The sequence below is a fragment of the Cryptomeria japonica genome, chromosome 6 (genome assembly GCF_030272615.1).
Source record: "Cryptomeria japonica chromosome 6, Sugi_1.0, whole genome shotgun sequence".
Taxonomy (NCBI): domain Eukaryota; kingdom Viridiplantae; phylum Streptophyta; class Pinopsida; order Cupressales; family Cupressaceae; genus Cryptomeria; species Cryptomeria japonica.
This window is the reverse complement of record NC_081410.1, coordinates 373,313,562-373,335,390: the sequence shown is the minus strand read 5'-3', so window position 1 is coordinate 373,335,390 and position 21,829 is coordinate 373,313,562. Positions and strand designations below refer to the sequence as shown.

Here is a 21,829-nt window from a genome sequence, read left to right as displayed (position 1 = left end):
GAGGGTCCACAGCGAAAAATCGCTTCCGACCCTCAGAGAGGGCCCAGAGCGAAATTATTGAAAATCCTCATTTTACCTTGCAACAACAAAGCAAATTTGGATGGAGTGGATAAAGGAAGGATGTTGCTTAATGACGAATGAAGTTTCAATGAAAAATGATGAAGAATCAAGCCTAAAATCAAAAAGTCGCTCTTGACCCTTAGAGAGGGCCCATACCGATTTTCCAGGATCCTCTCCTTTGTTTGAGGAATTGAGACCAAATCTTGTGTGGATAGGAAGAAGAGATGATATTTTATGTCTTGGAAGCAATTTGGAATCCAAAAGATGAAGGATTAAGAGCAAGATTGAAAAATCACTCTTGACCTTCACTGAAGGTCCAGGGCGAAATTGGTGATATCCTTCATTTTTACATTATTGAGCGTTGATATTCCTTAAAATCCTCAAAATTGCTCACTTCGAAGCCTTTGGAAAGATTAAATCAAATTCGCATTAAATTAAAGGCATTTTAATTTAATAAATTAATTTTGTACCTTGAAATAATCAAAATAAGCATCTTAGAGGTATTAAAATTAATTTAAATAAATTAAAAAATTTACAAGTTGAGCGCTCAAATACATTTATTTGCTTTTACAAGCAAGTCGGCCTTCTTTTGAGGAGGATTTTATTTCATTTTCATTTCCCTTTTGGCAAGTCGGCCTAGAGGGAGCAAAAGGGTGAGCGCTCTATATATTGGAAGGGTTTGTTTCACATTTCAAATCATTCATTCATCCTTTTTTAAGTGCAAAGTTGAAGTGCGAATTGGAGGAGCGAAATCTAGCTAGGGTGGAGCGAATTTCTACTAAGTGTTGAAGATTAAAGAGGGTGGAGTCTATTCTTTTGAAGTTAGAGGAGGCGCAATTCGTTCAAGGGAAGGCTTTGATCTACACTTTGCCTAGCAAAATTCATCTATTTTTACATCATTTCTTAGAGTTTAATACTCAAGAGGAGGTATGGCAAAATCATCTTGACACCCTTGTTTAAGGTTTGATTTTTGGACATTTGTTTTGGAAAATCTAAGTATTGCATGGTTAATTAGGAAATGATAACTCAAGATTTATCGTGAAGTTTCCTAATTAAAATCTTAAATCTTCCTTTTAAGTTTAATTTCTACACTTCAAGATATATTACTAATTGTGAAATGTTGTGTAGGTATCAAGATGGCGACTCCAAAGCCCGGAGGATCTACAAGTCGGCAGGTTCTCATCAAGGACGATCAAGCAAGGATAAGAGCGACCTCCTCCAGTCTAGCATCGACAAGGATGGCCTTCTTCGGAATAACATCATTAGGAATGACTTTTTCCAATCCAGCATTCCAAGGCAAGGTACATCAATCATCTTGCACATCAAAGACAAGAGAAGTCAGAGCAAGGGTTCGTTGAAGAAGCAGATAGTTCCAGAAGAGTTAATTAAAGCTAGCTTCTCAACATCACCAAATTGGATATCTACCGGCATCAACGAGTGTCAAACGAGGTGGCATCCTAGTCATCACTCCTCCAATTAGATTGGTCCAACTCAGCGTGTCCAGATTCAATGTACCTAACTCATGGGAGGTGGCACAAACTTCGATGTACCTATCCCAGCTATCCATTGGTTGAATTTTTCAGAGAAGACGTGTCCTTAAAATGTAATTTTATCATTGGTCAAGCATTAAATGTTATGTAATGGTTGTAACAAACCCTAATTAGGGTTTTCATTATTGAATCTTGGCCATTGATCTCAAATTGATCTTAGCCATCGAATTGTATTGTGGGCACTATATAAGCCCCGACTCTTCATTTTGTAAAGGTAGTTGGAAGTAGTTAGAGAGCAGTTAGTGAATAGTGAATAGTTAGAATAGTGAATTAGTCAGTTGAAAGAATAGCAATTAGAGTAGAGTAGAGGGAGAAGGCAAAGATTGTTGCCAAGATGTTGTTGTAAAAGACTTGTAAAACTTCATTGAAGAAATGGTGAAATTTATGGGTCGATTCAACAATTTGCATGGTCTCTATACTTCTCATATTTGATTTCATGTTATTAGATGAGTGGAAGAAATGTGCTTGATTGATGGTGAAATTCGTATATCCATACTACTAGCAGTTTGTTGATTGCAGACTTGCCTTGTGTAGTCAACTGGAATCATTCAGCTTAAGCTTAACTTCAATTGTCGCTTCTTCATTGATATGCATCAGCCTGATGGTGTCTATGCCTGTAGTGATGATTTGAACATCATAAAGCTTTCCTTCGAAGATCGCACTAACCTTGTGGAGATGGTCCTGGGATGTCAAAACAAGACTTAGTTAGAATTCCATCAAAGATCATTCATTGCTCCTACATTCTTAGTGTTAGGATTAGATCATTTCCTCGCCCTCGTCTTTTTTCCTTTTTTTTTCAAGTCAAGGCTAGTAAAATCCTGTGTTCCAACAATATTCAGAGCAAATCAGACGTTTAGGTCATTGAAGTGTAAGTCCCCTTGTGATTCCAGCAAAATCACATCATACCACAGAGAGCTTATCCACAAGTAGAGATCCTACAACAAAGAACCTTGAAGTCATCCCGATTGATCCTTTTCGCGACATCTTCAGCATTCGGAGACTTTATTCAAGAGAGGATAAGGTACCCTTGGGTATTTTATTCTGTGTTTGATAGTGTACAAAATACACGTCAACACAACTTCAGCTAGAAAAATAAATACAAACCAAAGCCCATGTATTATATGTTGATCTTTATTGCTCAGTAGCGGAAACACTTTGCACCAATATCTAGAACCATAAAATATTCCTAAGATACCTGGTTCATGGGTTTTGGGCCCAAATGCGAACCGGGTCCGCACGGGTCCGGGTCCACGTTGGGTTCTCATAGGGTTCACCATTTTCCTTGTGGGTTGGCGAACCCACAAGGAAAATGGCAAACCCTGTGAGAACTCGAGCGAACCCAGGCGTGGACTCAAGCGAACCCACAGCTGGGCAGGTCAAGTCACTAAAAAATGACTTTTTTAGATTAAAAAACTTTTTTTTTTGCCTTTTTGGGGCAAAATCCCTAATCCGCCCTTGCTAAATGCATTTGAGACCCAAAACAACTTCATTTGCTCATCTATTCTCTCTTGGTTTCATTTTGACATTTTGAAGGGCAAGTGATTATTTTCGAAGGAGATTGTTTGTGGGGTGCTTGACAAAGGTGGAGAGCTTGCACAAAGGAGATTCAAGCACTTAAGGTAAGCATTTATCCCTATTCTTTGATCTTTTGAAGAATTTTTTCAAGTTTTTTTTTTCATTTTGTTTTTTATAGAAAAAGATAAACAAGTTATATTATTTTTTATAATGTTTTTTCATACTTACATTAGCTTTTACATTGAGTAATATTGCATTTTTGTTATTTTTTTTTTCTAATTTGAAAATGTTTTATTTCTTATAATAGTAGAAAAACAAAATGGTAACAAGTTCGAGTTCAGTGGGTGGGGGTTACAAGACCAAAAATTTAAAGTTGATAGAGGATCTCCTTTATGGAATTATACTACAATGAATCAACAACTTCCAGGAGGTGAAGGATTTGATTGGGATTGTAATTTTTGTAAAACCAATTATAGGTGCTCGTATTATCGAGTAAAACGTCACTTTTTTGGCCATGCTGGGAAAGGGATTAAAATGTGTGCAGGGCCAAGTGGGAATGGGTTGCCTGCAACACAAATAGCAGCATTCATTAAAGAACAAGAAGATGCTGATCAAGCTATAGCAAAAGAAAAACTAAGAGCTGATCCATTTGCAAGCAAAACACCAATGACTTTACCTGATGATCGTAGAATACCAGAAAAGGCCCCCAATCACCCTTTCTTGAATATACCCACAATGCAAGATGAAGTTGAAGTAGATGATTCCCATTCCCGCAAAAGAGGCCCATTGGAGAAAGCATTCAAAATGAAATCAAGAGGTGTTGCAGACAAAAAAATTGCACGTTGCCTCTATGCCAATGGTCTTCCATTCAACTTGGTAAGATCACCATATTGGTGGGAGATGGTGACAACAATCAATAATGCACTTACTGGTTTCACAAGTCCTGGGTATGAAAAGGTGTGCACCACCTTATTGGCAAAAGAGAAGAATTTTGTAGAGCAATCATTGAAACCGATTAGAGATTCTTGGGTTGAATTGAGTGTTTCTATTGTTTTTGATGAATGGAAGGATGCCAGAAACCGTCCATTGATAAATGTTATTGCAGTGTCCGCCAAAGGGGCAATGTTTTTGAGGGTAGTTGATTGTGAGGGGCAGCTCAAAGATGCAGAAAACATTTCCAGAATCCTCTTTGATTCCATAGATATGGTAGGACATGAAAATGTTGTCCAAGTCATCACAGACAATGCAAAGGTTTGTAGGGCTGCAGGTGCTTTGGTTGAACAAAGGTATTCACACATTTTTTGGACATAATGCACCGTACTCCCTCAACTTGGTCATGCAAGCAATTGGCACTCAAATAGATTGGGTGAAGGATATCTACCAAGAGGGTGAGGAAATCCAAATGTTTGTGACAAACCACCATATGTCACAAGTCATTTGCCTTTGAATGGAAGAGTGAGTTGTTTTGGATTAAAGGAGGTTGGTTAATGAATTGTGTTTCAAAGTTACCCCTTCTATTGTTGTTTTGCATGTTACACTATTACTTGACATATCAAAAGAGTATTTCTTTGAGCTACTAAAACATGGTTCTGTCACCTTACATAACGAAGATATTAAACATGCTGAGAGTTGGCATGACTTCAATAAGGATGAGGAACAGGTTGATAGTTTGGATTTGCTGATGTGGGACAATCTAAGTTGCCAGATTCTTCCAAAACTTCTCAGGGTCCTGGTTCAGTTCTGCAAAAATTCTGGTCCTTCACAAATTCGCTGCACATTTTTCCAGGTTCCCGAATTTGCCTTGTGGGTTCACTGAGAAAGACCTGGGGAACATTTTGGTGAATTTGTAGCGAATTTCAAATTCAGTGGCATAACCCAGGCCGAATTTGGGTGCTAAACACATTTGTTTATTTTTTTTAAAGTTTTTTTGAGGTGCATAAGCAAGAACTCGGGCCGAATTTGGGAGCCAAGAAGTAAAGTAGCATAGACTAATTACTAAAAAGGCCAAAAAGGTAAAACATATCTCATTTGTGCATTTATGAATGAAAAGGAAACTTCTTGGCTCCATTGCTAATCTTGACAGTGGTGTATTTTGCTATGTTACTTTTCTATTAGTCTATTAGCATAGTTGGCACTTGACAGTGGTGTATTATTAATTTATTTGCTGCTGCATATATGTATATATTTTTTTATTTTTATATGTTTTTGTATGGACAAACCCAAAGTGAACTTGAACGTACCCAAAAAAAATTTGAAGAAATTTGCAAACCCGAATCTCGAACCAGAATCTGAATCCGAACCGGGACTGGCAACTTAGGGGACAATATATTGCAGACCCTAATACTATAGTGTCTCCTATTAGTATTGTAATGCACGGACAGATTGATCCTGATTCTGTTCTTGATGATTGATGATAGAGTTGTTGCTAGAGTTTAATAGTTGATTGTTGATCATTTCATAGATCAAAATGCTGGCTTTTCCTTGGTTGAGCATCTAACTATGGATCAGGATAATGTTGTGCTTATCTTTGTTCTTAGGATATAATGCCTTGAAAGATCCCCAATCGGTTTGTAATGAAATTCTTTCTGATTTGTATGCTGCTGAATCGAAGGTTTTAATGTTGTTTTCTGAGTTTGTGCTTGGGATTTTGATGCCAATGTATTTTATAGGGTTTTATCATAAAAGTGCCAATGAACCACAATTTTGGAATTCAAAATGCAGAAATAAAGTGACCGATAATTAATTTCCGAATTTTGATTTAGGAGCAGCAATGTAATAATTTTTAGATTCAAGAATTCTAATTCATCAGGACAACAAAATTGTAGACCAGGAGTCCAACACCTAGCCTAGAGTGGGTTTTATTGATAAATTGAAAGAAGAACACAATCTTTGAGCTCCTAACTGTTGAAGGTGGCTCCAAATAATTTTATTGGCTCCTACAACAATTACCAAAAACAAATACTAGAGAACTATTGAGTCACACACCTGGCTCCCAGGTAGGATTATTCAATTTACTGATAAATACAACAATTTGGACTAAAATCAACCCTTGAAGCCTGCTGAAATCATCAATTCTCTGTAAGAAGATGCCAACGATGAAGATCATACAAGTTTCAACCCATATCTGAGCTGGTATGGCCAATACTTGCAACATGGAGTCTACTAAATGGTACGACCAGCAATGGGAAAGGTCCGATTGGCTTAAGGTTGCACTGGAATGTTGATATATGCTGATAAAAATCTTTGATCTGCAATTATATTATGATATCTCACTGCTGTAACCAAATATGAGTGCAAATCAGCCTATAATGAAGTCCAATGATGCCCAAATGAAGACCTTGTGTAGGTCTTCCCCAATAGTGAATTGGGTTTCCGTCCATTCAGAATTTCTTCAAGGGTTTTCGTCTTCAAAGAACTTGATTTGCTACTGGAACTTGCTCCAGCTCCAAATTCCAAAAATGCTCATGTAAAAATGAATGAATGAATGAGCAAATGGCTGCCACCCATGTTACTTTATTCTCTCAAAATCCTATTTCAATTTTAGTGTTGCCTTTCCATTATTTTAATTATTTGATAAAGTCTTTATTTGATTTAAAATCAAATTATTTTCTCCTGCAAGAAGTACAATCCACTCCAAAGGCTTTTTATTCATGACATAAGTGGCCCCTTGTTTAAAACACCGTTAACAACTCCTAGGGAGGCGTGACAGGGGGGGTTTGTTAAGTTATATTTTATTTTGACTTTATAATATAAAATTATTAAGTTACTTTATTATGGCTTTTAAATATTTCTATAAATAGCCACCATAATATAAAATTACCTGTTTTAGCCATGGATGGGTTTCTATTTTTAGCAAAAAGGTGACTTAGCCATGAATAACATTATTTGCTCAAGGATGAAGACAACCAATTTTCAAATTGTAGCGTGCAAGTCCTTCCTTGCCTAGAATAACATCTCCTATCCACTGGAGTTGCCTACATTGATGGATAATAGGCAAATCTCGTCTCCTGAGTGGTCGTCTAGAAAAGAGGGGACATCACAGTCCTTCCTTCTTGGAATTGCTTGCCCACAAGCAATGCATCACTGTACCATCAGGATCCCACACTAACCATAGGGAGAACACTGTATGCTTCCACTGCTCCATTCTGATATAAATGCCATATAGCCTCAATACCTGAAGCAACTCACCATGATCCTGAAGTGCCAATGCATCATTGAAGCCAATTCCTGATCCCAAACCAAAATATCAAACCTACTGAATGAGATGAAGGAGAAATAGCTCAGCCAAACACCATGAAACAACCACCCATGGTGGCAGACCAACAAGAAAATGTGAGAATGAACTCCCGCAATCCAATAAATCAACACAAATGGCCACCTAACATCGCTGTTGTAACTCAGACCAACAATCTGGATGATATCATAGGTGTCATCATACCAATGCAAACCACGGAAACCCATCTCATACTCCGTGTCCATCCAATAAACATACTTCCGTACACTTCCCTTTAACTGAATAGCTGATGTAAACCATGAAAATCTAAGAAGTGCAACATAATGCCAACCAGGACAGCCACTATCCCATGTAGAATCTATGAAAAATAAATCACCAATCAACAAGTAGATTGCTGCCATATCATAAGAAATCGGTGACATAGCCAAAGATGAGTAATGGATATCTTGAATGTGTTGAAGATGGAGCTTGGCTTGATGGGCCAATAACTTGGCTTGCTTTGCCCTTTCTAGCCAACCATCATTCAATTTCTGAGACTGCTCTATATCAGTTGCTCCAAAAATGTCTAAAATCAGTCCTATAATGAGATGCATCATAAAATTTACCATGCCCAATGCTTGCATTTTGTGAGCCAAACATAGTAGAGTCTACATCACTCATTTCCTTATGATTAGAGGCTACGATGTTATGAGAAATTGAGGATTTACCACTGTTGTTAAACATCAGAAAATCAGAACTGATTTCTTCATTTTTAACCATGACTTTGGAAGCTTCATTGCCATAGCAAATAATCATACTTCCAGCTCTCCCATTTTGTACCTCATTCTTTGTTTCATTCATTGGTGCCTTAAGAACAATACGTTTACCCATGTGAATAAACTCCAACTCCATCTTGTTGAAATCTTGGACGTACCTCCCAAGAGACTTCAACCATTGCACACCAAGTACCACATCCATCCCTCCTCCAATACAAACACCATAGTAATCATCTATGAAAGAATACTTATCTAATGCAATAGATAATTGTGGTACCCTTCTTGTGCAACTCTTCTTGGAACCATCCACTAGCATGACATGGAATCCATTAGACTCCTTTACCTCCAGCCCCTTATTGACTACAAAACTTTCATTGATGAAATTATGAGTAGCACCACTATCAACCATGCATAACACTCGTTCCTTGACAATTCCTTCCAACACGAAAGGCTGATACATAGGAACACTGAAAAGAGTAGCAATAGTGCCATAAGCAACATCATGTGTATCAACAACTTCCTCATTGTTGCCCTCAAAATCTGTATCCCGAATATGCTCATCATCCACATTTGAATGAACCTCAATGAGACGTGCTTTGCCTTTTCCAAGGCATCCGTGTCCAAGCTACCAAGGCTCCTTACACGAGAAGCATAACTTCTTCCTCCTCAACTCCTTACGAGTCTCCTGATCCATCTTGGGAGGAGGTGGTGCATTCTGGTGTTGTGTAGAAGACTTCTGAAAAGGTTTGGGGCCATCGGAAAATTTCTCATTTTGCTGATGAGAAGTGGGTGGTGGTGTAGTCTCAAGGTTCAGGGTAGTTTGAATAGCCTCATAGCCTCATGTAGGGTCCTAGGCTTAAGAGCCTTGACCAATCCCCATAACCTGTCATGTAAATCCTCAATAAATAGCGTCACGTCTACACGTCATCTCAAGAACCATAACAACAATATGTTGAAACTCATTAATGTCAGTTTCAACATGTCCGGTTTGTCACAATAGTGCAAGATCTCTGTAGTACAACTCTACATCCTTACGGTCGAATCTAGCAATCAACCGCTCAACAAACTTAGTGTAAGAATGTATAAGTGTATGGTTCTGGGTGACCAAACCATGGTGCCACCAGTCATAAGCCACACCCTTCAGATGTAATACTGCAAACTGTATGGCCTTGGCCTTTGGCATTGGCCTAAGTGATAGGTAGATATCAAGTTTGTGCACCCAAGCTCGTGCATTGATCTTCCCACTGCCATCGAAGGAAGATAAATTGAGCTTACTGGTAGCTCAATTGAGATCATTATTCTGTTGCTGTCTAGGCCACTTGTCATTATGGTTCTTCATGTTGTCTCTACACTACATACAGTACTGGTGTAAAGGGAAAGCATCTCTAACATGCTCTGGGAGGCATGCCCACTCCTCACTAGCTGCCATAACCATATCCTGCAACGCCCTCCTGTGGGTCTACTGGTGGTGGCTCATCTCTAGGAGGAAAACAAGGCTGCATGGGTTTGTCTGCTACCCGTGTATGAGTCCTGTCATGCCTAGGAGAAATAGATGCACTATTCAATGATGAAGGAGCCCTACTATTGCCATAGCTACTTGCAACTGAAACAAACCTGTCATTTTGCCACGCCTATCCTTGTGACAATTCAAGTCCAATCTGTCCAAACTCAAGTATCTTGAAGCCTATCTAATGCCCACACAATCCTCGACTGTGAATTAGCCAAAGTTCTTAGTAACTCATCAGGATCATGATTCTATCTCTCCTCCTGCTGAGGACTCCTATTACAGGTATATCACCCATGTTAATATCCAAGTGTCCTTGCGCTCTTCTGCGAGTATAGTATCTTTTAGGTACAATTCTTCCCAGATTCATAGAATTAATCAAACGACTTTGAGGTTGGTAGGATCATAGCTCTGATACCACTGAAAGATCCCCAACGAGTTTGTACTGAAATTTTTCTGATTTGTATGCTGCTGAATTGAAGGTTTTAATGTTGCTTTCTGAGTATGTGCTTGGGATTTTGATGCCATTGTATTGTATAGAGTTTAATCATATACAGTGCCAATGAACCACAATTTTGGAATTCAAAATGCATAAATAAAGTGACTGATAATTAATTTCAGAATTCTGATTTAGGAGCAGCAATGTAATAATTTTCAGATTCAAGAAATCTAATTCATCAAGACAATAAAATTGTATACTAGGAGTCCAACGCCTAGCCTGAAGTGGGTTTTATTGATGAATTGAAAGAACACAATCTATGAGCTCCCAATTGTTGAAGGTGGCTCCAAATAGTTTTATTTACTCCTACAACAATTACCAAAACAAATATTGGAGAACTACTGAGTCCCACGCCTGGCTCCCAGGCTTATTCACTTTACTGACAAAAACAACAATTTGGACTAAAATCAACCCGTGAAGCCTGTTGAAATCATCAATTCTCTATAAGAAGATGCCAACAATGAAGATCATACAAGTTTCAACCCTTATTTGAGCTGGTATGATCAATTCTTGCAACTTGGAGTCTGCTGAATGGTACATCCAGCAATGGGAAAGGTACGGTTGGCTTAAGGTTGGATTGGAACACTGATATATGCTGATAAAAATCTCGGATCTGCAATTATATTATGATGTCTCATTGTTGTAACCAAATATGAGTGCAAATCAGCCTATAATGAAGTCCAATGATCCCCAGATGAAGACCTTGTGTAGGTCTTCCTTAATAGTGAATTGGGTTTCCATCCAATTCACAATTTCTTCAAGGGTTTTCATCCTCAAAGACCTGATTTGCTGCTGGAACCTGCTCTAGCTCCAAATTCCAAAAATGCTCATGTAAGAATGAATGAATGAGCAAATGGCTGTCCCCCATGTTACTTTATTCTCTCAAAACCCTAATTTGATTTTAGGGTTGCCTTTCCATCACTTTCATTCTTTAATAAAGTCTTTATTCAATTTAAAATCACATTATTTCCTCTTGCAAGAAGTATGATCCACTCCAAAGGTCTTTTATTCATGACATAAGTGGCCCCCTTTTTAAAACAACATTAATAACTCCTAGGGAGGTGTGCTATTGGGGGGTGGTTTAAGTTATATTTTGTTTTAACTTTATAATATAAAATTATAAACTTACTTTATTATGGCTTTTAATTATTTCTATAAATAGCCACCATAATATAAAATGACCCGTTTTAGCTGTGGATGGCTTTCTATTTTTAGCAAAAAGGTGACTTTGCCATAAATAACATTATTTGCTTAAGGATGAAGACAACCAATTGTCAAACTGTAGCGTGTAAGTCCTTCCCTGCCTGGAATAACATCTCCTATCCATTGAAGTTGCCTACGAAGATGGATAATAGGCAAATCTTGTCTCCTGAGTGATCGTCTAGAAAAGAGGGGACATTACATATCTGATGTAATTATCTGAATTATGTTAATTTGTGATCCAAAGAAGACTGTATCTATTTTTTAAGAATGTTTCCCTTGATTTTGATGTTATGATCCAAGGTGTTGTTAGCAGTTCCTAATTTTGTTTATTAGCTTACTCTTTACCTTTGTTCTTATGATATAATATTTGATTTAATTGCCTGAAGTATGTTAATTTGCGACTCAAAGAAGAGTAGCATCAATTGTTTTGGGAATTTTGTCCCTGATTTTGATCTTGTGATCCAGAGTTCAGTTAGTTTAGTAGTTCCTAATTTTGTTTAGAAGGATTCTTTTTAGCTCTTGTGCTTTCATATTGTAAACGCTTCATTTACTATAATGCAATATAAAAAGAAAGCAAAAAATAATAATAATATTAAGGTGTACTTCCTATTGTCATCTTACAATCATTTAAGAATGTATGTGGTTTGACATTAAAACAATTGTACACCAGAAGTAACTAGAATGCTTTGTGTTTTCTTTTTGATAAATTCCCATATATATGACTGTTGACGTGTATTTTGTACACCATCATACACAGAATAAAATACCTAAGGGTATCTTATCCTCTCTTGAATAAAGCCTCTAACTGCTGAAGATTCGCATGAAGGATCAGTTAGGATGACTCCAAGGTTCCTTTTGGTAGGGTCTCTACATGTGGATAAGCTCGCCGTGGTATGATGTGATTTGCTGGGATCACAAGGGGACTTACATGTGATAATTGAACTTCCGATCTGCTTTGCTGGACACAGGCTCTTACTGACTTAGATTTGAAAAAAAATGAAAAAAGGATAAGGGCGAAGAGAGGATCTAATCCTAATTCTAAGAATGTAGGAGCAATGACTTGATTTTTGATGAAACTCTAACTAGATCTTGTTTTGACATCAATGGAACATCTACACAAGGCTAGTGCGATCTTCTAGGGAAGCTTTATGATGTTCAAATCATCACCGCAGGCATAGATACCATCCAAGTTGATGCATATCAATGAAGAAGCGACAAATTGAAATTGAGCTTAGGCTGAATGATTCCAGTTGACTACACAAGGCAAGTCTGCAATCAACAAACTGCTAGTAGTATGGACATACGAATTCCACCATCAATCAATCACATTTCCTCCATTCATTTAATCATCTACCATCTAAGATTGAAGACTCAACAAGAAACCATGCAAATTGCAAGAAAACGACATATTTCACCATTACTTCAATGAAAATGGAGTTTGTTTACAATCAATGGCAACAATTTCTTGCCTTGTCCTCCTATTCTACTCTAATTGCTATTCTATTTCTATCTTCTAACTATTCCAACTATTTACATACTATCTCCAACAATTGCTAATTTTTTACAAATGAAATGTCTGGGCTTATATAGTGCCCACAATACAATTTGATGGCTTAGATCAATTCAAGATCAATGGCCAAGATTTTACAATGAAAACCCTAATTAGGGTTTGTTACAACCATTACATAACATTTAATGCTTGACCAATGATAAAATTGTATTGCCTGGACACATGTCCCCTCTAGAAAAATCGACCAATGGATAGCCGGGGTAGGTACATCGGAGTTTGTGCCACCTTCCATAAGTTAAATACATTGAATCTGGACATGCTGAGATGGACTCCACTGATTGGAGAAATGATGACTAGGACGCCACCTCACTTGACACCTGTAACTTGGTAGATATTCAACTTGATGTTGTTGAGAAGCTTGCTTTAATGAATTCATCTGGAACTATTTTGCTTCTTCAACGAGCCCTTGTTCTAACTCCTTGTGTCCTTGATGTGCAAGACGATGATGTACCTCGCCTTGGAATGCTGGATTGAAAGAGGTCGCCCTGTCCTGGCTTGATCGTCCCGGCGAAGACCGTCCTTGATCCGGCTTGATTTTCCTTGATGAGATCTCCATTCGATGCCTACACAACATTTCAAAATTAGTAACATGATTTTGCAATACATAACATAAATTAGAGAGCAAATTTTAGGAAACTTAATGATAAGTCCTTTATTAATCATTTCCTAAAAAAGACTGAGCTAAGGAAAAACAAAATTCTCAAAATTCAAAATTAAGGCAATGGCGATCAACGCTCAAAATCAAAACAAAAAATCCATATCGCCATACCTCTTTGAGAGCTTAACTCTAAAATGCAAAATAAAGGAATTCGCCCAGGCAAAATTTGAAATTCGATAGTCTTGATGTGATCTTCAAAAGAACGTTCCTCTTATCAACTTCGCCACCCTTCAAGTCTTGGACGTGATCTCCTCTTCAAGTTAGCAATCTCGCCATCTTTGATATGTTCTTGACGTGATCCCCAATGCCTTGGACAAGTTCGCACTTCCTTGGATAGTACTAACGCCTTCCTTTGGATATAAATTCGCACCTCCTTGAACACAACTTCGCACTTCTCCCTTTGTCTTCCTTAAATCGCACTTGAGATGATAAAAATGATAATGTGAAAATAAAAATCTTTCACCTCCCTTTATAGCGCTCACACCTCTCACCACCATTTAGGCCGACTTTTGTAAAAATAAAGCAATTAAAATGCTTTTTGAATAAATAACAAGGGCCGACCTTCATAAAATAAACTCAAGCGCTTCATTTGATTTTTTATTAAATTAATAATTAATTATTAAATGCCTTTATTATTTAAATTATCAAATTCGATTTTTTACAAAGGCAAAAATAATTAATAAATACATTAAGCGCAATATTTAAATGCTATTTTTAATAAAATATCGATTTTGTTAGCATTTAAATAAATTAAAAAAATGTGTTTTAAGCGCCAAAATGAAAAAGTGAGAAGATACGTACCTCATCGCCCTGGTCCCTGATTGGGGGACAGGAGCGATCCATCAATTTGATTATAATTCTTGCATTTTTTACGTTCAACTCCTTCATTCCCACGTTCAAAAATTGATCATCTTGTTGGGTTCTTCGAATTAGATTACCTTGCATGTGTGCATAAGTGTCTTTAGATGTTCATCGCCCTGGTCCCTTGGAGAGGGACAGGAGCGATCCATGTTTTTCTCCTTAATCTTAGCAATTCTAAACTTCAATCTTCGTTGTGATGTCTTCCAAACGCCGTCCCTTACCTTGTTCATCCTCGCCTTGCCTTGATTTTGAAGGAATATGAGTGTTTTTGATGGGATCGCCTTGGTCCTTGTCCCAAGGACAGGAGCGATATGAGCTCTTTAGCTTAATTGATAATGCTTGGACGTTCAAAACTTTTGCATGTTATCTTCAAAAGACGTCTTGAACCTTTTACAACCTCGTGAAGCCTTGCCTCAACGTAAATTTTGCATGAATTAGCCAATATATTCAACATCGCTCTGGTCCCTTCCTGAGGGACAGGAGCGAATTTCAAGATTTTGAGCTTGTCTTTACCTTTTTCAACTTGCCATTGTCTTTATTGGGTAAAACGTGGTCCCTTGATCCTCCTCAATCACTTGATGCGTGATAAACTTTCAAAATTTAGAGCCTTTATACAAATTTCGCTCTGGTCCCTTCCTGAGGGACAGGAGCGAATTGGGAGTCTTAGTGCAAATCTTTCAATGTGACGACCTTTGTAACTTGTTGCTTGATGGAAATGCCTTGAGACGTCCTTGCCACCTTGTTCTTCGCCTTGGAGTGGTTTTGAACTTGAAGAAAAGGCAACATACTTATTGTATCGCCCTGGTCCCTTGGAGAGGGACAGGAGCGGTTTTGCTCTTGTGGGCCTCATTTCACTTCATCACCTTCGAAAATTATATTCAACGGATTCGCAATGCCTCCTTTCATTCAATCATGCCTTGAGATCGGTTGAAATTTGGTGAAAAAATCATCTACAACAAAAATCGCTTTGGTCCCTTCCTGAGGGACAGGAGCGAACTTAAGCATTTTGGTCCTTTGTTGACGTTTGATAATCTTCAATTTGTCTTCAACGGGTTCGATTGACCTCCTTTCTTGCCTTTGAACATAAAATTTGCTTAATCTTTGCCCAGATCGTACCTTATGAAGAATTTCGCTCTGGTCCCTTGGTGAGGGACAGGAGCGCATCGCCTTGGTCCTCCAGTGAGGGACAGGAGCGAAATTCGCTCTGGATCCTTAGTGAAGGACGGGAGCGAAATTTGACTTTTCGCACTCTCTATCAGGATAACTTTTATGGAATATAACATTTAAGTATAAGTGACATTTCCTTCTATGTTTCTTCTTTCTTATACTTTAAGTTATATTCCATATATACTTTCAGGATGTTTGAGAGTGGTTTCAGACCTCCAGGAGTTATATTGCAAAATCTAGTTTTTGGAGGTTTTTTCAGTTTCCAGACTTAGTCAAATTCAGGATCAGGACATTCCAGACTTAGCCAAATTTCAGGATCAGGACCTCACTCAAGCCGGACTTGCTATCCTATGTGATCCCCTGGGCGACGCTTCAAGTTATATTCATTTGATAAAATGCACCTCTTTGGACCTTTTCACATCGTCAAGACGTTAAAATCTTGCAAGGACAAAGCAAAATTGGATTTGTAGCTCCGGTCCTTCACTGAGGGACAGGAGCGATTTTTCCCCTGGAGGCATTTCTGTGCTCATGAAAATCTTCAATTTATATTCAATGGAAAGATCTCGCCTTTCTCCATCACTTCCAATTCGTAATTCATCTTGACCCTGCAGGAATAGTAAAATATTTGAAAACGAGCTCCCGTCCTTCACTGAGGGACAGGAGCGATTTTGCTCCTACAGGCCAAAATAACATGATTTTAGACATTTTAACACTTCACAAGGCGAAAACAAATCATTTGAGATGCCTAGGATCAAAAATCAAAAAAGTCAAAATTTGGTCAAAAATATTCAATTGGACAAAAATTCACATTTCATCTTCAACACTTAGACAAATTTAAGCTCTGCATCAACATTCCAATTGAAAATTAGACCATTCTGGCGAATTCATTTCATTCAAAATTTGCATCCTACGAAAGGAAATTCAAAAAGCTCCCAAAACTGACTGGATTTTGGTCCGAAAAGACGGTAATTAAAACCCTAAGGCTTGACCCTAAATCCAGACAACTAACAAACTAACAAAACCCTAAAAAAGCAAAGCGAAAACGAACAAAACGAGCAAAAAAAAAAAAAACATGGGTCCCCATTTGCAATGGGGCGATGTGTGAAAACGTCACAACAATGACTAAGGCCATAATTCAATAAGACAATTTGGAACTAGTAGATTGTAATGATTTTAAGTATTGGAAGCTTATAATTCTGTAATGTAATAAATCACTGTCGGAAACATCTATGATCTTTCAACTCAATGGGTGCAGATTATATATATGCATGGTTGGGTTTCAATTTGTTAAGCTATAAGTTCTCGTCAAAGATCAAGTACTTCTAAGTATTCTTGCTTTTAACAATTCTAGTCTCCCAGTGTACATTTATATTTTGGAAATTCAAGAAGCCTTGCTAAATGAGTTTAATTCCCTCTTTGATACATGTTTTTGTCTATCTGATATTCTGAACAGGATATTTTTCTTGTTACACTATTTATAATAACTGATGTTAGACTCTTACAGATGTGTTTATGCTGTCTTTTTTTGTCAGCTAAGCATGTCAAGGCGCCGAATTCCATGTTTGGATTCATATCTCGACAAGGTTGTCACTGTTCTTAAATTCAGAAAGCATGCTCTAATGTTTCCCTAATCATATGCAATTGGTTTTAGAACAAAATATACACTTGGCTAGTAAATTTTAATGAAGAAACCAGTAGACAATCTGCAAAACGATTCTTGGATTCTATTTGGTCTGTGTTTTTCAACTCTTTAATTACTAATAAGTGGGTTGTGGTGCAGGTTAATATTTCTTTGTGGCCGCGTTTCAAAATGGTTTTTGACATGCATTTAAGTAGTTTGCGTAATGCAAATGTGCGGACATTATGGGAAGATGATGTTCATCCTCACTATGTGATGCGACGTTATGCTGAATTTACTGCTTCACTTCTTCAGCTCAATGTCGATTATGGAGATGGCCAGGTTAGTGTGGTCGTTACTTTATAAGGAAAGAATCTTCTTTGTAGTCAGGAATATGTGACAATACTTACCATTGCTGACCACATCATCAAAGAAGCTTTCAAGATTTAATGAAAGGTTCATGGTAATCACCATGGAGGGGTGATTACGATATTGAGAAGCTAGATATCTGATGTCATGAAATCATCTGGAATTGTTGTAACTCCTCACTAAAGAGCTGATTGGGACATACATCTTCTGTGCCATCATCTGAAATTTTTTGAAAGCCATCTCCAAAACACATCCCTCTTCCCATAGGCAGGAAACTTTGGGTTTTCTTATGAGTACAGTTTCTATGTCATTTCAGATGTATCTATATTCTATAATGAAAATCAATGTTATTTTACTGAGGTTGGCAATCTCCTATAACAATTTATTTATAATTTGAGGCACTGTCTATGTGAGCATGCACAATTTAAATAGAATTTTCCATGTTTATAGGCTGTGACTACATTTTGTACAGTGCATATTAATGGAATCAGTTAATATAATTTTCTTAGCAACATAATCTTTTTTCTCTTATTCACTTCTTGCATTTTCTTGTTATTGTTTATCCATAGTCATTTTCAAATTTTTGTTATACTTTTTTGTGAAAATGGAAAGAATGATTTGAATATTAGTACTTTCGTATAGAGGTACCAAAGTGAACTACAACTTCAAATTCTTATGCTCAACTTCTTTAACTTGTAATTTTTGTATAATGTAGCTTGAATTGAATTTGGAACGCCTTCGTGTGGCTGTGGATGACCTTTTAGTAAAGCTTGCTTGGATGTTCAGCAAACCAAAGCAGCAAACAATATTTCTTATTAATAACTATGACATGGTTCTGGCTGTGTTAAAGGTACCAATGCTGTGAACTTGCTTATTTATCTATGAATTGTAGTGTTATGTATTCGTATATTAAGTTCTAACTAGCCGTAACAATCGAGTTTGGGCATTCTCAACCAAGACCATATGAACCTTCCATTTATGATGTTGATCAAAAGATCAGACACATTCTGTTTATTTTGTTGTATTTATTCATGAAATGAAAATTTTCCTTTGTAGGAAGCTGGTACAGAGGGAGGAAAGACTCAGCTGCAGTTTGAAGAATTGCTCAAAGTCAACACAACAGTTTTTGTGGTGTGATGTCTTTCTTTACATTTTTTACCCCATTTTTAAATGCTTTAACAAGAAACCATTCTGTTTGATAAAGTCTTATTTCAAACTTGTACTCTGTATAAGCGTCATCTATTTCGGATTTTCAAAAGCAATATCAATAAACTAGATGGCCAATAGAGAGCAGAGAAACAAGCCCTGATGTTAAGAAGAGAGCACGTGACAATGCTACTAAGAGCACCAGCATCCTTTGTTTTGGTCATTAGCATTAAAAGTTATTGCTTGGAGTTCCCAATCTTTGAATTCATTTCTGTTCCAAGATAAACTGAATGGAAGGACCAACATCCTGTAATCCCAATTCTCTAACTAAATTCAAGATTACCTGAAATATGGAATCTGTCTTACAAAGAAAGTAATTTCCTGCGTATATGTTTCTGTTTATGTCAAAATCTACTGATGGCTGAAGATTCCATCAACACAATAAAAAATTATTTGATATAACTGAAATCATGTGGATGTTGGCATTTTGCCTACTTTGCTTCTATTCTATTCTAATATTGATTTGATGAGAGTGAGATCAAACTTAAATTTTATTAGGGGTTCACTGTTTATTATATTTACCGGTCGTGCTGTTTCAACTTTAAGCTTTATTGAAAAGCCACTGATTATTCTCAAAGATTAGGATTCAAGGACTGAGTAATGTGTGTTTGTGTGTCAGTTTATGCTTCATGGAGATTTGAAATGGGGGGATGGAGGGATCCGAGGACTATGGACTAAAATTTGTTTATGGTGAGGGGATAGTGGTTGGTAGTGCGAATATAATATATATAATCATGGTTGTAGAATTTGCTGAGTTCTTGCAGGACTCATAAGTATTTTTGCTGAATGTCTAAATCACATCTGAATTTGCCACTCAGCACAACCGAATTTTCGCATCCACGGTTCAAACTTGCTGCAAGTACTCATTGAGTTCCTACATGGACCCACCTTTTGATAGTTTGATGGTGGTTGGTAGTATTTTTGCTGATTGTCTAACTCACATCTGAGTTTGCCACTCAGCACAACCGAATTTTCGCAACCACAGTGCAAACTTGCTGCAAGTACTCAGTGAGTTCCTACATGGACCCACCAGATGATAGTTTTATGGTGGTTGGTAGTGCAAATATATATATGTTTGATGTGCGAAAAGCATTAAGATAACACAGAAAATACTCAAAATCCATGGATTATTGGGTATATTAAGAAACTTCACCCGTGTCACACCATGTTTGCAAGTCTGTTTGAGTGAATTGTAGCAGATCTAAGAAGCAATTTTTTGCAATTTCAGGATTCTGAGGCAAAATTGTTTTCATTTTTTCTAATCATTGTAAGAATATAATTTCTTTCCATACAAATAAATTTAAGTTTTTAAGCATGTTTTGAAAGATTTGAATTCAATTTTTATAAATTTAATGCTAATAAGCTGTTTATAGACCAAAATGTTGATTTAATTTTCTAGTTAAGAGTTTGAACTATAAAAAATATTATATATTGCTTAAATCATTTAAAGTTATCGCTGTTCAATTATGCTCAAAATGCACTATTAGTTGATTTTATTTTGTATTTTGAGTTCAAATTTGTAATTTCCCAACTTGAGCTGAACTGATTTGTGATCTTTTAGCTCTGTTCTTGAGTCCCGTAGGTTAATTGGTACGAGAAAGGGGGATTGGAAAGTTCTTGGAGGTCGCAGGTTTAGTAATTTAGGTTTTCTACTTTTGGCAATGAGCCTAGTTGGCAATATGGATCACTTACACTTTCAAAAGTGTTTTTGAACTCTTGGGGTGTTAGAACACGTCTATTTTTAGTAAGTCACCCAGTTGGCTCCAATCATCATCCTACATCTTCAGTATCATCCTAGTTTGATCAAAGTTTGTGGTTATGTTGCAGTTTCAATGCTTTTAACAACTTGGGTGAGTTATAGAATAATTCTAAGTTACCAGTCCGGGTTCGGGTTTAGTTTGCAGGTTCAATCAAATGTTTTTGGGGGTTGGCTTCATTTTGGGTTTGTTGATACAAAAACATATTTATGTGTGTGTAATAATTAATATTAATAAATTAATTATAAATATTAAAATTATAGTAATAATAATACATGTTTTTCAAAGTTGCGCTAAGCCATACCACAACACTTTCCTTCACAACATCATTGTTTAAACTTGCATTTAGACCCATGGCGTCTTCAAAAAGCTCCACACAATTTTACCTTGCTATGCATTCTCTTCTATTGCTAATGTTTTGTTCGTAACCAGCAACAAACTCACATGCTTCTTGTGTCTTCTCCATGCTCTATTTCAACTAGAGCTTCATCATATCATGAAGTGCCGGTTGTGGAATAGAGGGAGAGGAAATGCATGCAGCCTACATGCACACCTCCTTTTGATTATCAAAGCCAACCACACACATGAAGCCAACCATCACAAAAATCATTGCCAGTGTCACTATTAAATTGTGAAGATGAAGCAATATACAAACAAAATACTAGTGAAGGGACGGAATATGCCCCGGATTCGCCTGGGTGCATCCGAGCCAAATGCATAGCCTGTAGTTGGAATCTTGTCTAGACCCACAATGGGCTGGACCTGAACCACAAATTGGGTTTGAATTGGCCCAAGACATGGCTACTCAGGTGTGTGGACCGGTATTAATTAATACTTCACTAATGTTGTCTAATGTTGAGAAACAATAAAATGACAACTTAGTGTAATAGCTTGTTGGAAAGGGAATATAGTTTTTTAGAGTTAGACGCCTAGGTAAAGGGGCCTTTGCACATGAAATGTTATTATTTCAAAATGGTCATTTTTGAGGGACAAGGAATCATTATTAATTTTAAATTGCCTATTCTCTCCAAAAAGCTATAAAAGGAGGTGTTTGAGCTTATTTGTGGATATTTTGATGTTGATGAATACAATTGTTATGCTGTTGGATTGTACTTGTGTGTTTTCCACAATCATCCGAGGACAAAAACCCTCTTAAGATTTTTTGTTTCAGATTTGAAAGATAATACCTAGCTAGATTTGTATGGTTTTGTCTAGAGGCTTTACTATTGTGCTTAGGATGGAGTTTTAGTTTTCAATTTGCAAGAATGAATATCTTTGAAGTATTTTGATATTGCAGATTGGT

The 21,829-nt window shown here is 37.1% G+C and overlaps 1 protein-coding gene across 2 annotated transcripts in view; it reads left to right on the top strand.

The window, feature by feature from the left end:
- LOC131072217 (vacuolar protein sorting-associated protein 52 A) overlaps positions 1–21,829 on the top strand; it is a 159,606-nt gene that overhangs the window by 116,136 nt on the left and 21,641 nt on the right. For both annotated transcript variants that reach the window (XM_058008311.2, XM_058008312.2), the window contains exons 15-18: positions 17,109–17,159; positions 17,357–17,536; positions 18,279–18,413; positions 18,620–18,694. In XM_058008311.2, coding sequence (XP_057864294.2) covers positions 17,109–17,159; positions 17,357–17,536; positions 18,279–18,413; positions 18,620–18,694 — 441 coding nt within the window. The remainder of the gene's footprint in view (positions 1–17,108; positions 17,160–17,356; positions 17,537–18,278; positions 18,414–18,619; positions 18,695–21,829) is intronic.